The sequence below is a fragment of the Hippoglossus hippoglossus genome, chromosome 23 (assembly GCF_009819705.1).
Source record: "Hippoglossus hippoglossus isolate fHipHip1 chromosome 23, fHipHip1.pri, whole genome shotgun sequence".
NCBI lineage: Eukaryota > Metazoa > Chordata > Actinopteri > Pleuronectiformes > Pleuronectidae > Hippoglossus > Hippoglossus hippoglossus.
This window is the reverse complement of record NC_047173.1, coordinates 3,097,034-3,123,032: the sequence shown is the minus strand read 5'-3', so window position 1 is coordinate 3,123,032 and position 25,999 is coordinate 3,097,034. Positions and strand designations below refer to the sequence as shown.

The 25,999-nt window shown below is 43.2% G+C and overlaps 2 protein-coding genes and 6 non-coding genes across 10 annotated transcripts; all 8 read left to right on the top strand.

Moving 5' to 3' along the window:
- The first annotated feature begins 418 nt into the window (after positions 1 to 418).
- Positions 419 to 6,662, top strand: LOC117757395. The gene is made up of 12 exons (XM_034578516.1): positions 419 to 495; positions 1,604 to 2,146; positions 2,226 to 2,377; positions 2,468 to 2,545; positions 2,625 to 2,716; positions 2,812 to 3,251; positions 3,357 to 3,666; positions 3,815 to 4,024; positions 4,643 to 5,186; positions 5,297 to 5,509; positions 5,601 to 6,284; positions 6,542 to 6,662. The coding sequence occupies exons 2-12, from the start codon at positions 1,605 to 1,607 to the stop codon at positions 6,556 to 6,558; spliced, it is 3,282 nt and encodes a 1,093-aa protein (XP_034434407.1). The 5' UTR covers positions 419 to 495; position 1,604; the 3' UTR covers positions 6,559 to 6,662.
- Positions 6,663 to 9,988: 3,326 nt separating this feature from the next.
- On the top strand, positions 9,989 to 10,179 carry LOC117757749. Its single transcript, XR_004613203.1, has one exon. It is a non-coding gene; the product is annotated as a U2 spliceosomal RNA (small nuclear RNA).
- Positions 10,180 to 12,253: 2,074 nt separating this feature from the next.
- Positions 12,254 to 12,444, top strand: LOC117757748. The gene has a single exon (XR_004613202.1). It is a non-coding gene; the product is annotated as a U2 spliceosomal RNA (small nuclear RNA).
- A 1,580-nt stretch (positions 12,445 to 14,024) lies between these two features.
- On the top strand, positions 14,025 to 24,818 carry ankrd16 (ankyrin repeat domain 16). 3 transcript variants are annotated; one of them, XM_034578521.1, is made up of 8 exons: positions 14,025 to 14,035; positions 20,092 to 20,467; positions 21,703 to 21,923; positions 22,150 to 22,192; positions 22,484 to 22,592; positions 22,676 to 22,837; positions 23,150 to 23,228; positions 24,544 to 24,707. In XM_034578521.1, the coding sequence occupies exons 2-8, from the start codon at positions 20,124 to 20,126 to the stop codon at positions 24,705 to 24,707; spliced, it is 1,122 nt and encodes a 373-aa protein (XP_034434412.1). In that variant the 5' UTR covers positions 14,025 to 14,035; positions 20,092 to 20,123. The 3 variants fall into 3 exon arrangements, with proteins under 3 accessions (XP_034434412.1, XP_034434410.1, XP_034434411.1); XM_034578519.1 differs by lacking the exon at positions 14,025 to 14,035 and adding an exon at positions 17,979 to 18,108; XM_034578520.1 differs by lacking the exon at positions 14,025 to 14,035 and having other exon boundaries at positions 19,967 to 20,467; positions 24,544 to 24,818.
- On the top strand, positions 14,435 to 14,625 carry LOC117757747. The gene has a single exon (XR_004613201.1). It is a non-coding gene; the product is annotated as a U2 spliceosomal RNA (small nuclear RNA).
- LOC117757746 lies at positions 15,647 to 15,837 on the top strand. Its single transcript, XR_004613200.1, has one exon. It is a non-coding gene; the product is annotated as a U2 spliceosomal RNA (small nuclear RNA).
- On the top strand, positions 18,499 to 18,689 carry LOC117757740. The gene has a single exon (XR_004613195.1). It is a non-coding gene; the product is annotated as a U2 spliceosomal RNA (small nuclear RNA).
- Positions 20,572 to 20,659, top strand: trnay-gua. Its single transcript is given in 2 exon segments — positions 20,572 to 20,608; positions 20,624 to 20,659. It is a non-coding gene; the product is annotated as a tRNA-Tyr (tRNA).
- Positions 24,819 to 25,999: the final 1,181 nt, after the last annotated feature.

Genomic DNA, 25,999 nt, shown 5'->3' with positions numbered 1-25,999 from the left:
GGATCTCTCTCTCTCTCTCTCTCTCTCTCTCTCTCTCTCTCTCTCTCTCTCTCACAGGCAACCCCCCCAGACTGACACACACACACACACACACACACACACACACACACACGCACACACACACACCCACACACACCATCAGATCTAAACCATGACTCTTGCATCCTCAGCTTTTTGCACGAGAGGGACCTCGCCCCCTTGTCGTGGCGGGAAACTCGGGAGTCGCGGAGCCGGAACACGTGAACAGCTTCCTCTCAGCCCCTCCTCCTACTAGTGTCCTGCTCTTGTCTTAACGCCCACATCTCTCCTATTGGCTTGCCTTACATTACCCTCAGCCAATCGAACGGCTCCAGATTCTGGCAAACCTCGATTGGCTTGTCCTATTTAAATCCTCGCTCTCTGACTGGCTGCTGTCCCGCCGCTACCTGGGCAGTTCCGGTTATTCCGCACTTTCCCTCCGTGCAGTTCACTTCGAAAAGTGCCGAAGTGCGACATGTGAGTAACTAACGTTTAATGTCCGCGTCCTTTATACTTGTCGCTTTCATGGTTTTATGTAACTCATAGTTGTTGGTTATTCACTTAGAACGACGGTTGTTAGTTTTTCTCGTGTTTTGCGAACTTTTCACCGTGAGGAGGTGGATGTTAAATTGTGTCCGTCGACTGTAGCTTTAGCATCTCTGCTAAACATGCTAGTCAGAAAGCAGGTTTACACTTTCCAGGGTTGTTTCAGGCCTGTGGTGTTTCCAACCAGATATTCACGGTTAAATCATGGGCGTACAGTCAGGGTCAACTGTGTCGTCATTGCGGTGCCATCTTTAACTTTCTTCCGCCTGCAAACTAAATTCAGCCTCTGTGATTTTTTTGATGACTGCAGTGTTGTATGTGTTTTATCATTAAATTCATTAATACGTGCTTACACTGCCAAAGCATACAGATTTTAATAAAAAATACTAATTACCACGTTGCTTATAATTATTTAATATTGAGAACAGTTAAATAACAACACAAATACAATGCATTAAAGGGATCGTTTACCCACAAATGAAAATTAACTCATCTACTCACCCCAATGCCGATGGGAGGGTGGGTGACGTGTTTGAGTCCACAAATGTTTCAGGGGTAAACAGTGTGGCAGCTGAATCCAATACCATTGAAGACATTTGTGACTTATCTTCAGAAGTAATAAAACAACAGAAAAAACACAACATGCCTCCGTACTGCTCGTGAGGTGTCATCCAAGTGTCCACAAGCCCCGACATTCACATTCGACTCAAAACGAGGTCATTCCCACTGTGTTTTAAGCCTAAAATTCCACCAGAAGTGGCTAAGCTAGCAGACGTAGCTTTTCGGACACTCCCTGAATGTAGCTCGTAGGAATATATCAGTGGACATTTAGGCTTTAAAACAGCGATTCTGCTCTGACAAAGTTTACCCCTGAGACTCCACAAGTGTATGTGGCTTCAAACACTTCACCCACCCCTCCTTCGGCGAAATTTCATTCTTGGATGAACTATCCCCTTAAGCTGACATTTAAATGTCTCTATTTATATTCTGATGGTTCGTTAAACAATACTTTTGCTTCTTGTCCAATTTTTCTCTACAGAATGGATTCCGATCAGGAGCTCTGCAAACAGTCTCCGTGCTTTCAACTCACCCTCGAGCCCTCACCTGATGCGACAGCGTTGGCCCGAGCCTACCACAGGCGAGGGTCAGCTGTGTCATATGAGATAAAGAGGCCTGAGACGGTGAGGGAGGAGGCGAAGGCTCGTGTCCTCCTGGCCGGAGGAGACCCTGAGTGCTGGCGGCTGGTGCTCAGTGAGAGTGAGCTCCAGTTTGGCCAGTACCAGGGTCAGACCTTCAAGTGGCTGCTCAGCCACGATGTGGGCCACGCCTGTGGTGTATTGATGTCCCACCAGAAGGAGAGGGAAGCCGGGGACACCTCCCAGTCGCCTCTGGCCGTCAACAAAGATGCCCTCGCCTCCTATGCCCAACTGTTCCCAGAGCTCACGCAGGTGATACAGTGGCGTAGGATGTGCGAGGGGTCTTTGTCCGTGAGAGGCAAGGACCAGACGCTGGTGGGGTTCGGAGTGTTCGCCGATCTGACATTCCAAGACCTATACGAGTCGACCAGCAGTGATTGTCGTATGTAAGTATTGCGACTGCCTGTGCAGGTGAGCATGGGAGAGGACATGTCAGCTAATGTTTTCTTTTTATCATGTCTGCAGCTACCTGAAGTGGCTGAAGAGTCTGAATGTCAAGGGGGGGACCCTGATCCACACACTGCAGGTGTACGTGCTCGGCCGGGACAACGAGGTGCCAGCAGCCGGACCATCGGCTGCTCTTCCGGCTCAGCAGATAGCTCCACAGCCTCCATCGAGTAAGATCTGTCGGTCTGTTTACATGCAACTCATGAGTAGTGTTTTCAAATGTTAATACACACATACATTTTTCTTCTGCACTGATGCAGGCGTGGCATCTGCTGGTCCTTCTTCAGAAGTGTCGGATGACTTGCTCCTCGCCGCCACGGTGGAGGTCAACACTCAGCGTGAGTGTATTTGACTTTAAACATCCCTGTTAGTATATCAGCTGTAACAGTGTGACAACTGAGAGTCTGTATTTTCCAGTCTCCGTGGCTCGACCCCCCGTGCCTGCTGTCCACCCTGCAGACGATGGACCAGGTCTGCCCCACACTCCACCGCTGTCCACTGGCGCACAGGTAAAAGGGAATTGCTTACATGTGTGCAGACTTGTATGTAGTTGTCCATATTGGCTGCTTGATTTTAATCTTGATATGTGATATGATTGTTGAAGCTGCTGCCTGAGGGCTGGAGGCAGACGCTGCCAGAGGAACAGCAGGACTGGGTGGGCCAGGCTCTTTTCACCAGGGGCACGGACAAGCAGCCCGTCCTCACCAGTGAGCTGCGCCTCTGGTGGGTCCCCCCGGAAGCCTGGCCCCTCTACACGGAGACCCCCTCTGCCTATGTATTCTTCCAGTGCAGGTTCTTCCTGTGGGCGCCCTACCAGATGTGGGCATGCAGGCTCACGTGCCCCAACTGTGGGTGCAAACTGACCGGCGCTGGTCTTTACAAGACTGTCCGGCGGGTCCTGGATCTTGACAGCTGGTACTTCATGGGCACGGAGTGCCTGGAATGCGGGTCTTGCAAGAGGAAGTATGCGGCGTGGGCGCAGGACATCTTAGAACAGCTGGACATGGCACACAAGCAGCTTTTTCCAGCTGTTCTCACGTACAAGTAAGGAGAGATATGAAAACCTGGTCATCTCACTCTCTAAATGAAAGGAAAGTTTTACTCACACGGTGTCATTGTTTTTAATTGAGCTGAGTCCCCCCCCCACAGGTGGTCTTGCGACAAGATGGTGATTGGGATGCTGAAATGGCGCACTTTGTCTAGCCTCCACGACACTTTGGAGGGACAGCACACCGAAGAGTGGATGCTGCGGTCGGTGAAGTACCTTTCCGTGCTCGACGAGCTTCAAGTACCGGGTGTGGCTCAGCAGCAGGTGTCTTTACCACCCATGCACCCGGTACCCAGCGTGCCCTCTCTGATTTCACTTTATGTGAGGAAGGGCCTCAATCAACTGGAGGAGACCAAAGCCAGGGCCACGTCCATCTTCGGAGACATCCTAAAGATGGACTCCACCAAGAAGGCGAGCTTTTGATTATTATGGATGTTGTGAATTATTATGAATATTAGTAAAACATAACACACATGATTACATGACATACCCTTACATACCACTTTTAAGAGTTATGACATAATGTAACATGGCCGTGTCTCTTTATTTTCCTGTTCAGATGACGAAGCTTGCGGGAGATGCTGCCTGGTTCACTAATGTGGGCAACGAGCACAGGCAGGTGCTCATGTCAGTTCTCACTGACTCGGAGGGGGACGGACTGTTGCCCATGGTGACTGGACTTGTGCAGCGTTACAGAGACGCCGGAAAGGCCCCTCCTCGGGTGTTGTACGTGACCCGGGACTGCTGTGCCACCGTTGGACAGTCCAAGGTACCGTATGTGCGAAAATACATGTGATTATCAGTTCATGTGTGAGGAGGGACAGAGTCGAGCAGACACACACTCACAGAGACACACGCACACTCCACAGATTACAACGTAACGTGGTGTCTCAACTTCTTTGTTGCAGAAGAAGCGACGCCCCGTTTATCCGTGCAGTGCTGCTGCTAAGGGGGGGGCCAGTGGGGGGGGCACCTTGATACATTAAAGGCTAAAATCTGAGTTTGTCCTTTTTAAGCCTTAGTTGCAGCACACAAGTGTAAACAGAGAATGTCAAATCAGTGTGGAGAGCACTGACCACCGTCATTCACTTACTGTTGTAGTCTGAAATTATGGCACAATTGTTGTAACAGTCTATAATACTTTCTAGCACTTTCTAAATAAAAACAGAGTTCATGTTTGTCTGACTGATTGTATTAATTGAGGAAAAAGCAGCCCTGTGCTGTAATATAGGAAATAGTGAATGTGATACATTGAAATGCATAGTGGTTGACTGCTGAATAGTAATCCAATCGTGATGCTAGTGAAGATGCACACCTCTAAAGTCAACCAACCACTTTAATTCCTAGACTGCAGATAACTCAAAATGTATTTTGCTCGTTTTGTAAGGTCGCAGCCATGTTCGGCGAGTGGCAGCAGCTGGTGGTGCGGCTGGACGTTTGGCACCTCATGCAGCGCTTCACAAGGGGCTTCACCGCCGACAGCCACCAGCTGTACGGCCTCTTCATGACGCGTCTGTCGATTGCCATCTTTGAGTGGGACAGCAGCGACCTGCACCGCCTGGAGGAGGCCAAGCAATCTGAGGAGGGGAGAGACGCCCACGTCCAGCTGACGTCCAAGGAGCTCTCCTCCCACTGCCGCCGCCGCACAAGGGGTGCGCTGGAGACAGAGCGGCTCATTCAGGAAGTGCTGGACTCCTTCTGGGTGGCGACGGACGCTATGGGCATCCCCCTCATCGACCGTGCTAAGATGGAGGAGGTTTGGAGCACGCAGCGCCGTCATCTCCAGTGCATCCAGGACCCACCAGGAGTGGAGCTGTATGCGAAGACGGGGGAGGTGACCATGGGGGGTGTTATGCTCCCTGTCTTCCGCTGTGCCCGTGGCACCACCTCCCTGGAGTCATTCCACCGCCACATGTGCAGGTTCCTTCCATGTGAGTGTGAAATGCGTACACCTGAAGCACAGCACACAAGTATGTTCTGTGTGTGTGTGTGTGTGTGTGTGTAATTAACTAATGTTCTCCCTCTCTCTGTCCTGTCACAGGCACGTTTGCCAACGCCCTGAACTTCCAGGTGTACCTGCTGGAGGGCCTGGTGAGGTGGAATGAAAACTGCGCCAGAGCAGCACTGAAGGATAACCCAAAGACGCTGCTGTGTGGCAACAGTACCCAGCTGCAGAACGACATCATCCAGCTCAGCCAAGAGGTCTTTGGTCTGACGCTGATTGAGAATTACACCCAGCTTAGCAAGTACACAGGTAACCTAAGAGCTCATTTAGCATACAGGCACACACAGGCTGTCACAGGCCAAATGTAGAAACCACAATTATTTTTTTACTCTCTGTTCAGGGGAGCTCATTGGGTTGGAATACCTGTACTCCCAGAGAGGTGCCGTGCTACCGCAAGACGTGGGCCGGGATCCCGATGCTTCGAATGGGACAGACAGTCTTGAAGAGGAGTTGGAAGATGAGGAGCAGCTGGATGAGGGGTGCATGGAGGACATGCATGGGATTAAACTTTTAACAAATCTAAGTCCGCTCCGCCCAGCACAGCCTGTCCCTCAGCCTGCCGCCGTTCCCACACAGCCTCAGCCGCCTCTCACTGTCCCTCTCCCTGAGGAGGCCTCTGGTCAGGCTGCCACACACAAAGGGCCCCTGGCGCAAACCTTGTATATCATCGTCACCCAGGCCCCTGCAGCCTCCTCCTCCACAAAAACTGCCTCTGCCGTCACCTACGCCCCTGTTGTCACCTACGCCCCTGTCGTCGCCTACGCCCCTGTCGTCAACTACGCCCCTGTCGTCCCCTACGCCCCTGCCGCTGCCTCCGCCCCTGCCTCCACCTCTCCCCCTGCCCCTGCCTCCACCTCTGCCCCTGCCTCCACCTCTGCCCCTGCCTCTGCCTCTGCCTCTGCCCCTGCCTCCGCCTCCACCTCCACCTCTGCCCCTGCCCCTGCCGTGCCTCGATCTACTGCCTGGCAGAGGAAGGTTCGAGAGGAACAGCTACAGCAGGCCCGGGAGAAAGGTTTTTACATTAAGAGCAGGAAAAGATGTCAACATTTCCTCTGTAAGCGCTGTGGCCAGCCAAAGACTAAACAATATGGCCATAGTCGCTACAGAGCAGAGCACTTCTGCTCCCGGGCTGAGGGCCGCTCGGTGGAGGACTGGCTGGCAGAGAAGAAAGACAAGGACGTCAAACAGACACAGGTCAGTTACCGGATTTTATGCACAGTGACATGCTTCCGACATCAACTAGACACCATTGTTATTGTCATTCTTGCTGTTGTAACATGTGGACAGACATTTGTTAACCATGTTGTTAATCTTGTTTTCTGCAGACTAAAACTGCCCAGGCTGCCACCCCTCAGCGTGCCCAACAACCTGTCCTGCCGCCTGCTCCTCAGTCCCCCAGGCAGACAGAGAGCCGGCAGGGACAGAAGTAGATCTAGGAGAAAGGTCCGAAGAGGCCCATGTAAATTTGTTAATGGAGTGGAGACCACGTATAGTTATCAAAATGCTTTCTGTAAATAATTTGTGTATAAATGTTTAGTGTTGACCGCTGAGTTTTGCTTGTTTACAATAAAACCAGGCCATCTGGGCCAAATAGTGATTTTTGTATCTTCCTAAATCTCCACAACCAAGTCCTGTGCAATGACACAATTATAACAAAGAGGAAGACATGAATCAGTTACATATTTTATTGAAAACAAAACACTCAAACAGTTAGTGAGTATAAATATTGCTTGTATACCTAGAATAATCTGCTATTGTATTTCATCTCCAGCTTCACTTTGCATTTTTTGGGTGTAAAAAAAACACAATAACAGAAAATACGCGTGTACGGTGCGCTGTAAGTTATAATAAAGTTTCCAGTCCGAAACAGTGAACGTCTTATGAAAAGATGCTTTCAGTTACTTATAAGAAATATGAACAAAACAGGTTTAATTGATAATAACAATTAAACATACAGGACTGAATGTTGTTATAATATATGAATGTGAGGGATGTGTGTCTGTCTCACTCTCTCTCTCTCACACATGCACACAAGCCACGTAAACAGACACCATCAGATCAAAAACATGACTGTTGCATCTACTTTGTTCCTGCCAAGACACACAGCATCCTGTGAACCTCCCCCCCTCACAAACTGCTGACCCCGGGGGGCCGTTTAGGAAGATGCCCCATGGTCAGGCCCCCTTTGAATGCCTTTCACTGTCCACTGCCTCGTCCCCATGCAAATGAGCATGTAAAGTCCTGCCAAAGGCGTTGCTGTAAAAATGCAGGGGGACAGTTCTGATGCTGAAAGACACCTGGTGTTGAAGTGGTTGGTTAGAGAGAACTTCTGCAGCTGCTACAAGGACTTCAGCCTAACAGCAACAACTGCATTCTTTTCAAGAACTTTCCCAGGTTAGTGCTGAATGTCTCTGTCTCAATGTACTGTGGTGTACTGCCTGTGTGAAACTACAAAAATGTACTTTGCTTTTGTTTAATCCTTCCTGTGAAGGATGGAGTACAAAAAGTGCCTGAGGAAAAGGCAAAAGGGAGAGGTCAGCAGCAGCCTGACAAACCATCGGACCCTGCTGCCTGCACCTCGGCTGCCTCGACAGAAAGAAAGAAACGTCAGCTGCCAGTGTGGATGACAGCACCTGGGCCGTTTGCCTCCACCTCTGGTGCCTCCACCAGCAGTACCCCTGCTCGCTGCACAGGAGAAAGAAGAGGGAGGATAACTCAATGTAAAAGACCAAAAACTGTTTTCCTGTGCCCTGTGAGGGCATCAGTGTGAACCTCTGGCTGGCACAAAATAGGAGAGAGAAGGATGAGGAGGAAGATGAGGAGGAGGAGGAGGGAGTATCTTCTTAATATTTAAGTAAAAAGCCTTTTTTGAACTTTGCTTCTCTCCGACTGCTCATTTGTTTCTTTGATTGAACCCAGTTGCCACTGGCTTGGTGCACTAAACAACATGACGACTCCTTGACATCAGTGCAGCAAAACACATCGTCAGACATGCTTCCCTCAATAAATCCATCTCATGAATGGATCCTGATACTCGAAAGGGAGGCGGGGGTAGAGGCTCTCCTCTGCTCTGTGTGTTTACATCCGCCCACTGCAGGCCGACAGACCGCGTGGTTAATTTGCATAAGAGGGAATCTCGGAGGGAAAGACCCTGCGGGACACCGAGCCCGGGGGTTCGATACCGTGTGGGGGTCCCGGGCAGTAAAGCAGAAGAATGTTACCGGGGGGGCCGATGTTCGGTTCCTCTTGGGATCAACTTGGGTTATCCTTACAATCTCCGCCTCTGATTGGTCAAAAATTGACCTTATCTGGATGTGGGAGGGAGAATTCATGGATCTTGATGGGAATAAAAGGCATATTTATCTGTTTTATGTATGTTTTATTTGTATTATATCTATGTGTGTGAAATTAGGTGCAGCTAGATTGAATTGAAAGGGGCTGTTGGGCCTTGGCGGAGGTCTGCTCTCTATTGTGCACCATTCTAGGTGAATCTGTCTTAAAGGATGTTGGTTTATTTCAATGGTCATTTTGGAGGCTGTACATTGTGGAGCTGCTGTTCAACTTAATTGGATTTTACTGGAAAAAGTTCCTAATATCTTGTTAAATTGAATTCCTATAAAAGGGATGAATAATATTCCTGTTCTACAAAGTGGTGACAGGTATTAGATTTTTTCTAAAGGAGTTAAACTAGTAACAGCTGAGTGAGACCTGGGGGGGTGTTTGACAGTGTTTGTTTAGCTTTAGTGTTCTCATGATGTGAAAATCCCCTCTGCATATTTTCTACTGCTGCTGTTTCTCAGCTTGTTTTCTCCTCACTGATCAAAAGAAAATACAGATATACTGTAAGAGAAACATGTTGATGTAAGTGTTGTTCACACTTCAGGACAGTAGGTGGCCGTAGTCAGGATGTCAGTCACTTAAGTGGGTAAAGACAGAAACAGGAAGGGGTTCTATTGAGAGGATGAATCATCTTTGAGTCACTTGAACTGACAGTTGAGCTGTTTTTAGGAGTTAAATGAGATAAAACAGACGACTTTAGTTCTGCCTTTCATGTGGAAATACAGCATTGCATGATGGGAAAACTAACCACTCTTTACTTGAATTCCTGTTTTTATCTGATTTATTTCCTCCTGTTTTGAGTAACATACTGAAAAATGAAGACAATGTGTCAATCAATCATGATGAAGGGAGCAGCAATGACAAATGAACTGAGGAGTTATTGTCAACGTGTTGTTCCTACTCCAGGACAGTAGGTGGCAGCAGTCAGGATGTTAGTCACCCACAAACTAGTAGCCAAATAAACCGGAAGTGGATCATTGCGGGTGCGGGGGAGCTTTTTGCCTTTTTCTCTGAATTCAGATTTGGATCAAACCACATTTGTTTCAGTCTTATTCAGCTTTGATTCACTTGAACTGACCGTTTAGCTGCTGTGTGTTTTTTGAGGAGTTAAATGAGTTAAAAGACGATTTTAGTTCAGCCTTTCATATGGAAATGCAGAAATGCATGATGGGAAATCTACCACATGAAATAACGTGAACAATCGTTGTCCTCCTTTGAATGAAACACTTATTTCTGTATTTGTTACTCTTGTCAGATTGTTGGATTCCCAGTGATTCAGGGACTTATTTTGTTCCAGTTTGACAGACTGTGTTTAGAACGTGTTTTCAGACCTCTGAGTGAAGGGGACTGTGAGGAGAACCAGACGGATTCCTCAGCCCCTTCTTCAGTATCGCTTCTCGGCCTTTTGGCTAAGATCAAGTGTAGTATCTGTTCTTATCAGTTTAATATCTGATACGTCCCCTACCCGGGGACCATATATTAAATTGATTTTTGGAACTGGGAGATGGAATAGGGGCTTGCTCCGTCCACTCCACGCATCGACCTGGTATTGCAGTACCTCCAGGAACGGTGCACCCCCCTAACTTTGTCAAATACTAAGCAATATTCAAATTAGCCTTTCATTATTTGTAGGTATATTAGATAATTTTGAGCTACGTTATTTGTAAAATAAGAGCTTTACAAATATATATTTAATAATTATTATTATATTTAAAGGTCAGAAGGAATATTAATAGAAGCTTGCTGAGCGACTGCCTTTTTGTGTTTGCAACTTTAAAACAGAGTAAGATAACTAGTGATGGCGAGATGAAGCTTCATGAAGCATTGAAGCTTTCCATCTAATTGGTTCACTCATGGGCCGAAGCTTCATTTGCTCTACTGTGCCATCAAGTGGACAATAAATGTTAAACAGGCAGAGTGATTATAATGACACCATGGCTTTGGTGTGTGACGCTTTGAATTCAATAAATGAATGAATGATGTTTGTGATGCCAATACATAAATTAAGAACTTATTAATATGGTGTCTGTCTTTATGATACAATGGCTGGGTCAAAAGGGAAAGTGGAAACAAATTGGGCAGAGGGTTGTGATGTGAACTGCGTCGTCTACATCGGCTGTGACCTGCCGGCTCTCCTACACCTGTTCCACTCCAGGACCAGTAAGAGAGCAGGCAAGATCATTGCTGATCCTTCCCATCCCGGCCACCACCTATTCCAGAGACTCCCATCTGGAAAAAGGTTCCGGGCCATCAAGACCAAAACCTCGCGCCACCTGAACAGTTTTTTCCCCATGGCAGTGGGGCTCACAAACAAGCCCCCTGCATCACACTGACTCTGCCCCCCCCCCCGCACATAATTTATAACATATATTAGTGGCACTATCCCGCAACCAATCACTGCACCTTAGCACCTTAGCACCGCACGTGCCCATAACATAACTTATTGTTCTTTCTGTATATATTGTTGTTTTATGTCCGATTGTTGTTTTTATGTCAAAATGCACCAACCACACCAAGGCAATTTCCTGTATGTGTAAATATACTTGGCAATAAAAATAATTCTGATTCTGATTGTGTTACTTGGTTTGTGACTAGGGACAACATGTAACACGTAAAATAGGGACAACATTTTATTCATTTTTATGTAAAAATAACTTTTCCACAGTGCTGGGTTTCAGGCAAACGCGCAATAAAGTCCCAAGTCCACAACATGTGTGTGGGGGGGGGGATCCATTGCGTTTCGCTGCCTCTTTTATTTCGAATCGCACGCTAAACCCACGAACCATTTTCTGACTCAGTCACGTGGTACGGCCGGCTTGCGAGGCTTTGAACGTCACCACATACGTCATCAACACGAGCCTCGATACGCGCTTCACACAAATCTTCCTGGATTACTCGACACATGCTTCGAAGCCTCGACTACGAAGGACACATCACTAGTTTTAAGTGTTCACAGTTAGATATCATGCATTAGCTGCTGGGTATTTGCAGGTGTATTATATCATTTTGAGCTACGTTATTTGTATAATAAGAGCTTTACAAATATATTTAAACATTATTATTATATTCAAAGGTCAAAGGGAATATTAATAGAAGCTTGCTGAGCAACTGCCTTTTTGTGTTTGCAACTTTAAGACACACTAAGATAACATGTAAAAGTATAAAATAGGATAGAATAGGCAATGTAATACAAATACAGATTAGATATACATAATAAACAGCCGTCACTACAGACAGAAATAATATCTGCAATTTTGAGTTTTTCTCGTTTTCTCTGAATTTCAGATTTGGATCAAACCACATTTGTTTCAGTCTTATTCAGCTTCGATTCACTTGAACTGACCGTTGAGCTGCTGTGTGTTTTTTGGAGTTAAATTAGATAAAAGAGACGATTTTAGTTCAGCCTTTCATATGCAAATGCAGAAATGCATGATGGGAAATCTATCGCATGAAATAACGTGAACAATCTTTGTCAGCCTTTGTATGAAACAGTTTTTTCTGTATTTGTTTCACTTGTCAGATGGTTGGATTCACAGTGATTCAGGGACTTATTTAGTTCCAGTTTGACAGACTGTGTTTAGAACGTGTTTTCAGACCTCTGAGTGAAGGGGACTGTGAGGAGAAGCAGACGGATTCCTCAGCCCCTTCTTCAGTATCGCTTCTCGGCCTTTTGGCTAAGATCAAGTGTAGTATCTGTTCTTATCAGTTTAATATCTGATACGTCCCCTACCCGGGGACCATATATTAAATTGATTTTTGGAACTGGGAGATGGAATAGGGGCTTGCTCCGTCCACTCCACGCATCGACCTGGTATTGCAGTACCTCCAGGAACGGTGCACCCCCCTCACTTTGTTAAATATTAAGCAATAGTTCAAATTATTGCTATGATTACACCTTTAAGTAGTGATGGCGAGATGAAGTTTCATGAAGCATTGAAGCTTTCCATCTAATTGGTTCACTCATGGGCTGAAGCTTCATGGTGCTTCATTTGCTCTACTGTGCCATCAAGTGGACAATAAATGTAAAACAGGCAGAGTGATTATAATGACACCATGGCTTTGGTGTGTGACGCTTTGAATTCAATAAATGAATGAATGATGTTTGTGATGCCAATACATAAATTATGAACTTATCAATATGGTGTCTGTCTTTATGATACAATGGCGGGGTCAAAAGGGAAAGTGCGTTTCGCTGCCCCTTTTATTTCGAATCGCACGCCAAACCCGCGAACCATTTCCTGACTCAGTCACGTGGTACGGCCGGCTTGCGAGGCTTTGAACGTCATCAACACAAGCCTCGATACGCGCTTCACACAAATCTTCCTGGATTACTCGACACACACTTCGAAGCCTCGACACGGACGGACACATCAGTAGTTGTTTGTATTTAATGCACCTTACAAATATATTGTATTATTATAGTCAAAGGGAATATTAATAGAAGCTTGCTGAGTAACTGCCATTTCCCGTTTGCAGCTTTAAGACACAATAAGATAACATGTAAAAGTATAAAATAGGATAGAATAGGCAATGCAATAAAAATACAGAGTAGATGTACATAATAAACAGCCTTCACTACAGACAGAAATAATATCTCTAAAGAAATGTACTTGAGTAAAGTGCTTACAGGATAATTGCACGAGGACATATAGATACTCTGGAAGTATATAAGCAGATAAGGTATACAATATGAATGTTAGGAGTAAAATGGCCACTGTTTTATATATATGTATATATACTGTATATACACAAATGGGTATAATTTCCTAGTAGCTTACTATAGTGCATTACTCTTGTGAACACGTGTTGGACATTTTAGGTAAAGCCTTAATACTTTTTGGGAAGGTTTTTGTTATGGAAGTTTTCTGGAAGCTGGTGAAAGGAGAACTCAGGCAGCAGCTGATATCTTATGCAGAAGATTTTAATGTAGACTTGATGCATCAAGGAGACCAGAATACAAATCAAAATACTACTAAGTTTACATCCTGTGACAAAGAACTGATCAAAAACTGTTGAGGCGAACCCAAAATCTAACCTCTCTCCATCAAAACATTTGATGAGTCATTTCTGCTGCTTCTGCTGTTTCACACCCTGTTTTCTCTTGACTGAACAAAACAAAACAAGCTAATTGTCCTTAATTTCTTGTTTTTATCTAATTTATTTCCTCCTGCTGTGAGTTACATACTGAAAAATGTAGATTATGTGTCAATCAATCAATCAAACTTTAATTTGCATAGCCAATATTCACAAATCACAGTTTGTCTCATTTGGATTAACAATGTACGTCATCCTCTGGGTTTAACCCTTAACAAAAGTAAGGACTAACCCTAACCCATACTCCAGGACAGTAGGTGGCAGCATTCAGGATCTTTGTCACCGACAAACTAGCAAGACAAAGAAACAGGAAGTGGTTCAATGCGGGTGGGGGGTTGCTTTGTGAGTTTTTGTCGTTTTCTCTAAATTTCAGATTTGGATCAAACCACATTTGTTTCAGTCTGATTCAGCTTTGATTAACTTGAACTGACCGTTGAGCTGTTGTGTGTTTTTTAGGAGTTTAATGAGTTAAAAGACGATTTTAGTTCATCCCTTCGTATGTAAATGCCGAATTGCATGATGGGAAATCTACCACATGAAATAATGTGAACAATCTTTGTCAGCCTTTGTATGAAACACTTATTTATGTATTTGTTTCACTTGTCAGATTGTTGGATTCCCAGTGATTCAGGGACTTATTTTGTTCCAGTTTGACAGACTGTGTTTAGAACGTGTTTTCAGACCTCTGAGTGAAGGGGACTGTGAGGAGAAGCAGACGGATTCCTCAGCCCCTTCTTCAGTATCGCTTCTCGGCCTTTTGGCTAAGATCAAGTGTAGTATCTGTTCTTATCAGTTTAATATCTGATACGTCCCCTACCCGGGGACCATATATTAAATTGATTTTTGGAACTGGGAGATGGAATAGGGGCTTGCTCCGTCCACTCCACGCATCGACCTGGTATTGCAGTACCTCCAGGAACGGTGCACCCCCCTAACCTTGTCAAATACCAAGCAATAATTCAAATCAGCCTTTCATTATTTGTAGATACATTAGATAATTTTGAGCTACGTTGTTTGTAAAATAAGAGCTTTACAAATATATTTTATTATTATTACTATATTCAAAGGTCAAAAGGAATATTAATAGAAGCTTGCTGAGCAACTGCTTTTTGTGTTTGCAACTTTAAAACAGAGTAAGATAACATGTAAAAGTATAAAATAGGATAGAATAGGCAATGTAATACAAATACAGATTAGATATACATAATAAACAGCCTTCACTACAGACAGAAATAATATCTGTAAAGAAATGTTCTTGAGTAAAGTGCTTACAGGATATTTGCACGAGGACATATAGATTTTCTGGAAGTATATAGGCAGATAAGGTATACAATATGAATGTGAGTAGTAAAAGGGCAATTGTTGATGTATGTATATATATATATATATACACAAATGGGCATAATTTCCTATTAGCATACTTTAGTGCATTACTCTAGTGAAAACGTGTTGGACATTTTAGGTAAAGCTTTAATAGTTTTTTGGAAAGGTTTTGTTATGGAAGTTTTGGGGAGGCTGTCGAAAGGAGAACTCAGGCAGCAGCTGAAAAATGTGCTTTGAATTTTTATTTTTTTCTGAATTCCAGATTTGGATCAAACCACATTTGTTTCAGTCTGATTCAGCTTTGATTCACTTGAACTGACCGTTGAGCTGCTGTGTGTTTTTTTGGAGTTAAATGAGTTAAAAGACGGTTTTAGTTCAGCCTTTCATATGTAAATGCAGAATTGCATGATGGGAAATCTACCACATGAAATAATGTGAACAATCTTTGTCAGCCTTTGTATGAAACACTTATTCCTGTATTTGTTTCACTTGTCAGATGGTTGGATTCCCAGTGATTCAGGGACTTATTTTGTTCCACTTTGACAGACTGTGTTTAGAACGTGTTTTCAGACCTCTGAGTGAAGGGGACTGTGAGGAGAAGCAGACGGATTCCTCAGCCCCTTCTTCAGTATCGCTTCTCGGCCTTTTGGCTAAGATCAAGTGTAGTATCTGTTCTTATCAGTTTAATATCTGATACGTCCCCTACCCGGGGACCATATATTAAATTGATTTTTGGAACTGGGAGATGGAATAGGGGCTTGCTCCGTCCACTCCACGCATCGACCTGGTATTGCAGTACCTCCAGGAACGGTGCACCCCCCTCACTTTGTCGAATACTAAATAATATATATGCCAAAGCTTATGCTGTTAAGTGTTTTCAATTAGATATCATGCATTAGCTGTATGCTATTTGTAGGTATATTAAATCATTTTGCCCTGCGATATTTGTATAAAAAGTGCTTTACATATTTATTTTATTATTTTATTCAAAGGTCAAAAGGAATATTAATAGAAGCTTGCTGAGCAACTGCATTTTTCTGTTTGCTGCTTAAAGACACAGTAAGATAACATGTAAAAGTATAGGATACAATAGGCAATGCAATTAAAATACAGATTAGATATACATAATAAACAGCCGTCACTACAGACTGAAATAATATTTCTAAAGAAATGTACTTGAGTAAAGTGCTTACAGGATAGTTGCACGAGGACATATAGATTTTCTGGAAGTATATAGGCAGATAAGGTATACAATATGAATGTGAGTAGCAAAATGGCAATTGTTATTTATATATACACACAGCGGGTAAAATAAGTATCGAACACGTCACCATTTTTCTCAGTAAATATATTTCTAAAGGGGCTTTTGACATGAAATTTCCACCAGATGTCGGTAACAACCCAAGTAATCCAGACATACAAAGAAAACCAAACAAATAAGTTCAGAAATTAAGTTATGTGTAATAAAATGGAATGACACAGGGAAAAAGTATTGAACATGCTTACTGAAATTGATTTAATACTTCGTACAAAAGCCTTTGTTGGTAATGACAGCTTCAAGACGCCTCCTGTACGTAGAAACTAGTCGCATGCATTGCTCAGGTGTGATTTTGGCCCATTCTTCCACACAAACAGTCTTCAAATCTTGAAGGTTCCGTGGGCCTCTTCTATGAACTCTGATCTTTAGTTCTTTCCATAGATTTTCTATTGGATTCAAGTCAGGTGATTGGCTGGGCCATTCCAGCAGCTTTATTTTTTTTCTCTGAAACCAATTGAGAGTTTCCTCGGCCGTGTGTTTGGGATCATTGTCTTGCTGAAATGTCCACCCTCGTTTCATCTTCATCATCCTGGTAGATGGCAGCAGATTTTTTTATCAAGAATGTCCTGGTACATTTTTCCATTCATCCTTCCTTCAATTAAATGAAGTTTGCCAGTGCCGTATGCTGAAAAACAGCCCCACACCATGATGTTCCCACCTCCAAACTTCACTGTTGGTATGGTGTTTTTGGGGTGATGTGCAGTGCCATTCGACCTCCAAACAGGGTGTGTATTATGGCATCCAAAGAGTTCAATTTGGGTCTCATCTGACCAGACTATATTCTCCCAGCATTTCACAGGCTTGTCTAAATGCTGTGCAGCAAACTTTAAACGAGCTTCAACATGCTTTTTTCTTCAGCAATGGAGTCTTGCGTGGTGAGTGTGCATACAGGCCACGGCGGTTGAGTTCATTACTTATTGTTTTCTTTGAAACAATTGTACCTGCTAATTCCAGGTCTTTCTGAAGCTCTCCACAAGTGGTTCTTGGACAACTCTTCTGATAATTCTTTTCACTCCTCTGTCAGAAATCTTGCAAGGAGCACCTGGTCATGGCCAGTTTATGGTGAAATGACATTCTTTCCACTTCCAGATTATGGCCCCAACAGTGCCCACTGGAACATTCAGAAGTTTAGAAATCCTTCCGTAACCAATGCCATCAGTATGTTTTGCTACAATAAGGCTGCGACGGTCTTGAGAGAGCTCTTAGCATTTACCCATCATGAGATGTTTCTTGTGTGACACCTTGGTGATGAGACACCTTTTTATAGGCCATCAGTTGGGACTAAACCAGCTGATATTCATTTGCACTGACAAGGGGCAGGATTGCTTTCTTATCACTGATAGATTTCAGCTGGTGTCTTGGCTTTCCATGCCTTTTTGCACCTCCCTTTCACCATGTGTTCAATACTTTTTCCCTGTGTCATTCCATTTTATTACACATAACTTAATTTCGAGAACTTATTTGTTTGGTTTTCTTTGTATGTCTGGATTACTTGGGTTGTTACCGACATCTGGTGAAAATGTCATGTCAATAGCACCTTTAGAAATATATTTACTGAGAAAAATGGTGACGTGTTCAATACTTATTTTACCCGCTGTATAAAAAAATGAAAATGTTTGATAGAGATGAAGGGAGCAGCAATGACAAAGGAGCTGAGGAGTTATTGTCAACGTGTTGTTCATACTCCAGGACAGTAGGTGGCAGCAGTCAGGATGTTAGTCACCCACAAACTAGTAGCCAAAGAAACCGGAAGTGGTGCTATGGGGGTTGCTTTGTGAGTTTTTTCCGTTTTCTCTGAATTCCAGATGTGGGTCAAACCTCATTTGTATCAGTTTTATTCAGCTTTGATTCACTTGAACTGACCGTTGAGCTGCTGTGTGTTTTTTTCGGAGTTAAATGAGTTAAAAGACAGTTCAGCGGTATGTAAATGTCGAATTGCATGATGGGAAATCTATCGCATGAAATAACGTGAACAATCTTTGTCAGCCTTTGTATGAAACACTTATTTCTGTATTTGTTTCACTTGTCAGATCGTTGGATTCCCAGTGATTCAGGGACTTATTTTGTTCCAGTTTGACAGACTGTGTTTAGAACGTGTTTTCAGACCTCTGAGTGAAGGGGACTGTGAGGAGAAGCAGACGGATTCCTCAGCCCCTTCTTCAGTATCGCTTCTCGGCCTTTTGGCTAAGATCAAGTGTAGTATCTGTTCTTATCAGTTTAATATCTGATACGTCCCCTACCCGGGGACCATATATTAAATTGATTTTTGGAACTGGGAGATGGAATAGGGGCTTGCTCCGTCCACTCCACGCATCGACCTGGTATTGCAGTACCTCCAGGAACGGTGCACCCCCCTAACCTTGTCAAATATAATATCTATATATTGTTGAGAATGCAATAACGACATAATCACAGAAAGTATATTTTACACTGATTTGCGATTTTGAAATTATATGTGCTGTACAAATGAAGCTTATTAATATGAAAATTATTGTTATTATTATATTCGATGGTCAAAGGGAAACATTGAAACTTGCTGAGCAACTGTCTATTTGTTTCTTTTTATCTTATAAGACATGATGACATTTAAAAGTGTAAAATCAAATCAAATAGTTAATGCATTAAAAATACAGAGTAGATATACATTATAAACAGCCGTCACTACAGACCGAAATAATATTTGTAAAGAAATGTTCTTCAGTAAAGTGCAGGCTAAATTTTAGCAAACACTTACAGTGGTAGATTAACGATTAAGCAAACACAAATCAAAATACTACTATCCTGTAACAAAGAACTGATCAAAAACGGTTGAGGTGAGCCCAAATCGCATGTCGTCAATAAAAAACTACATTTCCCATAATGCTTACGGCGTCGCTCTGCTGGAGAGGACAACTAAAGATTATCCCTTTAATGCTTGAAAGTTGAAAACATTTCTTAAATCAATATCGAATCCATCCAATCCTAATACTTGCACTAAGTAGTTGTATTTGTTAAGAAAATGTGTGTATTATAAAATTTGTAATGTTTAAGTACTTATGTGTCTAAAACCTTATTTAAAGGATTTCCTTAAGTAGCTGCATAAACACACACTAATTGTATTCATAGATGCATATGTGCCTTACTTATGTTACAATGAGCAAATACAATAATCTATTTACATTTAATAAGGCTATTCATTGTTTTACAACTGGTTAGAATTATGTTAGATAAGTTATTTGATTTTGATGTTGATGTTTCGATAAATCCATGAAAATGTTAATGCTGCTACTACTACTACTACTACTACTACTACTAATAATAATAATAATAATAATAATAATAATAATAATAATAATAATGACCTGACTACTTTCCATGCGGTCTTGAGGAATTAAATTTACACATTTGTGTTGATTAATTGATTAAACACATGTCCTTAACTGAGACTCGATAGTGACACAAGGTATTCCTCTGGTTTCAGGAAACACTGGAACAATGATTGTGTCGTAACAATAATCTATTTATCTTGTATTTGTGGGCTGCTCTGATTGTGTTTGTATCTTATATAGAATAAAACTAACTAATACAATAATTAGTGTGTCTGCAATAAAGTAGAATCGAATGCGTGTGTTTTTTATTGCTGTGTGTGTGGGGCCGGCCCCGTGTAAGGTCATGGTCGACCATGTCATTTCATGTGCCTGTGGTGATAATGGCAGTGATCAGTAGTTTGCAGCTCGTCTTTCCGCAGCTTCTCTAACTCGCTCCCTCTGCTCTGCAGCTGCGGGGTTTGGTATTTAACGTGCAGCCAACATGGACGCGGACAACACGGAGAGGCTGCTGGTGAAACTCGCTCAGGACGGACACACGAGCTCCCTGGAGGAGCTCATCGGGCCCGGCGGCGGCTCGGCGGCGGCTCGGAGCGTGTGCCGGGGACACTTGGGCCGCTCCGGGGACACTCTGCTGCACTACGCGGCCCGACACGGACACCTGGACACGGTGGAGTACCTGGTGCAGAGCGTGGGGATGGACGTGGAGGTGAACAACAACGACTACAAGCGGCCGCTGCACGAAGCTGCGTCCATGGGTCACCGGGCGTGTGTGGGCTACCTGCTCCGGGAGGGCGCCGCGGTGGACAGCCTGAAGAGGGCGGATTGGTGAGAGTGGGCACCTACCGATTAATTGACAGGGCGGTCAACCTTTGGGTCGTTGCGCCGCTTGGTGGTTTAAAAGGAAACTGCACTCCCATAGGTTTCAGCTCCCTTCGATAGCTCAGTTGGTAGAGCGGAGGACTGTAGTGGCATAATGCTGAAATCCTTAGGTCGCTGGTTCGAATCCGGCTCGAAGGAGAACATTTTTAATTTGCAGACGAACGTGAATACATTTTTACAAAGCGATCACTGAACACGTGATGTATCAGTAAAATAAAAAAGTAAATAATGCAGCTTACAGCCGTGTTTAACGGTGAAGTTAGATTACTCTCTATAATATTTTATGTAAAGCACTCTGAGCTGCATTTCTTGTATGAAAGGTGCTATACAAATAAAGATGATGATTATGATTATTATATTCAACAGTTAAAGGGAAACGAAAGAAATTTGTTTTCTGCTTTTAAGACAAGAAAAGATGTGATAACGGAAAAATATAAAATAGGCAATGACATAAAAATACTGAGTAGATATACATAACAGCTGTCACTACAGACATAAATATTATTTGTAGAGAAATGTACATGAGTGAAGTGCTTACAGGATGATTGCACAAGGATGTATATATATTCTGTTATAAGTATATAGGCAGGTAAGGTATACAATATGAATATGAGTTAAAATGCTAATTGTACATAGTTTTTACATATAAATGGGTATAATTCCCTAGTAGCATACTAAATAGTAGTATACTATAGTGCTTTACTCATGTGACATTTCAGGAAAAGCCTCAAGGCCTCAAGTGTTTGATTTAAAACGACAGTTCACAGTTTTTTTTCCCTTTGTGGTTGACGCATGAAAAACAGCAGTAAAATGACCCTTCCAGTTTCCATCTTAGCAAATAAGATTTTATGAAGTTGAAATGACTTCAGCTCAGTCAAATCTAGATTTGCACTGAGCAGGTATCGAAACAGGGTCACTCACTGACACTGATTTTGATTGAGGCTTTTTCTCTTGATTTTTTTATGAAGTTAATGGATAAATAAAAATCATTCATTATATTATTTTTAAATGATTGTCACCTTAAAAAATACCACTGTGTATTATCTTGTAAGACTGTAATGTAACTACCAACTTCAAGGGATTCTACTTGGACAATGGGAGGAGGCAAGTCTGTACCTTCATTCATTCATCATGTAGAACAAAGAGCAGATGACACATTCCTGAATCCTTTTCTCTCTCAGGACTCCTCTGATGATGGCCTGCACTCGGAGGAACCTTGACGTGATCCAGGAGCTGCTGCGTCACGGCGCCGACCCTGCACTGAGGAACAAGGACGGCTGGAACTCGTTCCACATCGCCTGCAGGGAGGGGGACCCTCTGGTCGTGCAGCACCTGCTCCTTGTTGCGCAAGAAGTCTGGAGGACGGAGAGCAAGACACGGAGGACACCGCTGCACACTGCAGGTGAAGCGTCTCCCGTCCCCCACTTTCATCATGTGATATGGTTACGTGAAAGACAAACTGAGTCATCCCACATCCAGAGGATAAATGCAGAATGTGTCGTAATATCAAACTATTCTTACATTGTTCTTTACAAGATCCAAAGAGATTGGTTAAATCTATATGATTGTGTGCTTTGATACCGAAGAGTGTCGGATAGTAACCCCTGCTCTCTCTATTGATAATCCAGCGATGCACGGCTGTGAGGAGGTTGTCAGGATCCTGCTAGAGAGGTAAGTAAAACATTTAGGAGAGGACTACTTACTTAAAACAAATCATATTCAAAGTCTTAAGTGTAACTTGTGTATATGTAACTCTGTTTGAAGGCCTTCAATAATATGGAATGGAATAAGTACACTTGATAATACTCAAAATCATAATCATATGATTGTGACCCAGATGTTGTAGTTTAGATCCCTGGTCTAGATAGGTCTAGTCTAGATAAACCCTGGTAGGGGAAAGTGAAGCACATACTCTAACTACTCTTGTCTGTCTGATCCTCACCTTCACTGGCCCTCTTCCAGATGTGGCTACACCCCAGACAGCACAGACAGCTGTGGAGTCACCCCTTTGATGGATGCTGTCAGGAACGGACACGTCTCTGTGGCCAGGCTGCTCTTAGAACACCACCAGGTAGAGCACATGTCAAATCACCAATGTTTCAGCTATTATATTGATGCACTTTCCCCACCTGACGTGTGTGCCTGTGCATGTAGGCGTCACCAACGGCAGCTGACAAAGTCGGGGCTCAGCTGGTGCACCAGGTAGCTGTCACTGGCCAGGAGGAGGCGCTGCGGTTCCTGGTGAAGGACCTCGGTGTAGACGTCAACCAGAGAGCGACAGGCATTCAGCTCAGTGCCCTGCATTACGCTGCAAAGGTAAAACCAGTGATTCCCAACCACTGGTAGTTTTACCCCAGGGGTACTTTTGCGGTAGCTCTGGGGTAACTGGGCAGATTGTGGAGTAGTTTGACTAATGGACTACTACATCCCAAAGTCAAATATTAATGTCAAGCGCTTTACAATCTTTACCACATACAAAACTTTATATTCTATGATGGACAGACATGCCCTTAGGTTTTGCATTTACAGAGAAGGGAGAAGTGGCAGCGGTTACATTACAATATGGAAATATTCACACACCAACTAACACAAATAAACTCTACTTCCTCATTTCAACCTGTTTTTCAGGAGGGCCACACGTCCACTATTAAAACACTGCTGGAGCTGGGAGCAGATCTTCATGCTCGGGACACAAAGGGAAGAACTGGTGAGCAACGGCATGTGTTTTGCACTTCAGCTACACTGGTGAATTTGGGGAATGCTTTAGTCATTGGGGCTGGAGCCAGTCACAGCTGACATTGGGGTGAGAGGAGGGGTTCACTTGGACAGATAACCAGTCACAGGGCTCACACATGGAGGAAAACAAGAACAACAACATTCATATACACTTTCACACTTGAGGGTGATTAGAGTCTTCAGTTTATCTAAGATGCGTGTGTGGGCGGAAGACAGAGTACCTGAAAAACACGGGGAGAACATGCAAACTCCACACAGAAACACCCTGGTCGGCTGTCAGGTTCTCACATGGAACTTTCTTGCTGTGAGGCGACATTTCTAACCACTGCAACAATGCGCAGCCCAAGTTTTTGACTCTAACATTAAATATCTATGGCTATACGAATAAAATAAATAATAAAAGTTGAAGTTTGGGCCAAGACCCAAAAGTCTCCTTATGAAACCACACTAACATTCACTAGGTCCAGATTTTTATTTGGATTGGCACCAGATTGCACACACTCATAAATATCAGTTTCCTTAACATGTCTATTTATTCATCAAGATTCATCTATTATTCGTTGAGAAATCAAAGAAAATGTTGACATATGTCCCATCTCACAATGTCCTTTAACAGCACCCTAGGCCGGATTCACACCAAAATCTTATGGGTTCATCTTTGGGTCATGCTCCACCCCTCCACCCCACAAAATTTCATGGAAATCTGTTAAGTTGTCTTTGCATAATACTTAATATTTGCTGTGGGTGTGGTTTGATTTGATAGCGTTAAGCAAAAAAAACCACAACTGTCAATTGAATTTGCCAAATCGTGATTGGTGCACAGATGTCCTCGTAAAAACAGGTGAGACAAGCATTGATAAAACAGACCAGACAAAAGAATGTATGTTTGTGTCAGACCACTTTGATCACAGAAGAAAAGCTGATTGAGAGAAAAAGACTTTCAGGGCCTTTAATGACAATGAATGTCATTTTTGTGGACGAGGTTTGGTTTGTTTCTGAAAAGTGAGATATGAAAGTTGCAGCAGAGACGTAGAGAATCAACTACTGAGCAGCATTTTATTCACAGTCCAAAAATCAAACCCTAAGGAAAACGATGAAAAGATAAGTAGATGCTTGTGTTCTCTGTGATGTGATACAACATGTTACAGCAAATAAATACTGTATCCCTCTGTGCTAAAATGAAATGTGGTCGACTGAAGGGTAGGAAATCGAACAAACAAAAAAAAAACTCATTGTGCACTCAGCGTGGTTTTAACCACTCTCTTACTGTTGTTTCCTCTTCTCAGCTCTTCACATGGCTTGCATCGGGCAGCACGCAGGAGCAGCGCGGTTGCTTCAGCAGCTCGGACTCAAAGATTCGGAGGATGCATCTGGCACAAAGGCGCGGCAGTTCGCCAGGAAACCAGACTTAATGGCAGCATTTGAATCCGGCTCAGCAGACACATCATAAACGATACCATGATGAAACCGAACACCGATCTGCCAAAGACTCCATTGATTTAAGTGAAAAAAAGAACCTGAGGTTGTATGGATGACATTAAATCTTTACTTGCGATATGTTGTGCAGTGTTTTCTTAAGTGACAGGACTGGGGGGGGTCACATGACTTGAATTTAAGTATATTTACATCAGACCTGGCTTTTGTGACACTGACTTCAACTGCAATAATTTGTAAAGCGTCTCCAAAGCGGAAAAAGCCATGATTGTGTTTTTGCCAGAAGGACCAACCACACTGCTCCATGAGAAAAAGTTATTTGTTTAAAAAGTTTCGACATGATCACACTTGAGATGAGCTTGAATGTCTGGTTGTTTTCTGATATCATCACAAACCCTCTTGACTTGTCAGGACAGGAAGCTGAACCCTCAGCTTTAAACATCAGCAGATAGTTCCACTGGAATACTGCTATGTGTAAAATGTATGAGATGTGTATAATTATTTAAACTTTTTTTAAAGAGGCCTCTTTTATCTTTAGGTTGTATCTTCACTTTGAGTGTCTGCACGAGTTTCTGCACCTTAATATAAGATGTTCACCTTTTTCTTTAAATCCTCCACCACAGTTGTCAGTTTGTTGGCTGACAGTGACAGTGGTTATGACAGTGTGGTTTAGTGATGTAAAGACTCTCGTCATGACGGTCTCTGTGCTCAGCTGTGTTGACCACGGAGCTTCATGTGAGACGATGATGAGTTCCTGCTAAAGTGAGTGGGAGGTGTATTGGACCCTCAGAATTTGAGACTATTTAACAGTACACAACCAAACAAATAATTTCTTATAGTGCTTGTGGTCATTTGGTTGGAAAGCAAAACCCATGGAACCTTTGTTATTTTATTGTTTTATTTTTGATTTGTTTCAAGAAAAATGTAAAATGATGGCAGTGTGAAAATCAAGAACTAAAGATGAGGTTTTAAATTGTATTTCTTGTAACATTTAATATGCCATTTGGCTATGCGTTGTGGCCCTCTTGTTAAGGTGCAGGATGGCAGCATATGGAAGAGTTTTAGGGCAGTAATGAAAAACATTAGGAGTAAGATTTTCTTTATCACACAACAACCAGTTAAGAAGCCAAGATGGTAACAAGTTAAAAGCAACAGACATTCTCTCCTTCCATTTCTCTTCTGCTGAACAAGAGTTACCATAATGTTAGCTTTAAGACACATCAAAGCTACATTGGGCGGGTTTACCATTACCAGTCTGTGCCCCTGATGAGTTCTTCTGTAAGCAATGACTCAAATGCTATCCATATG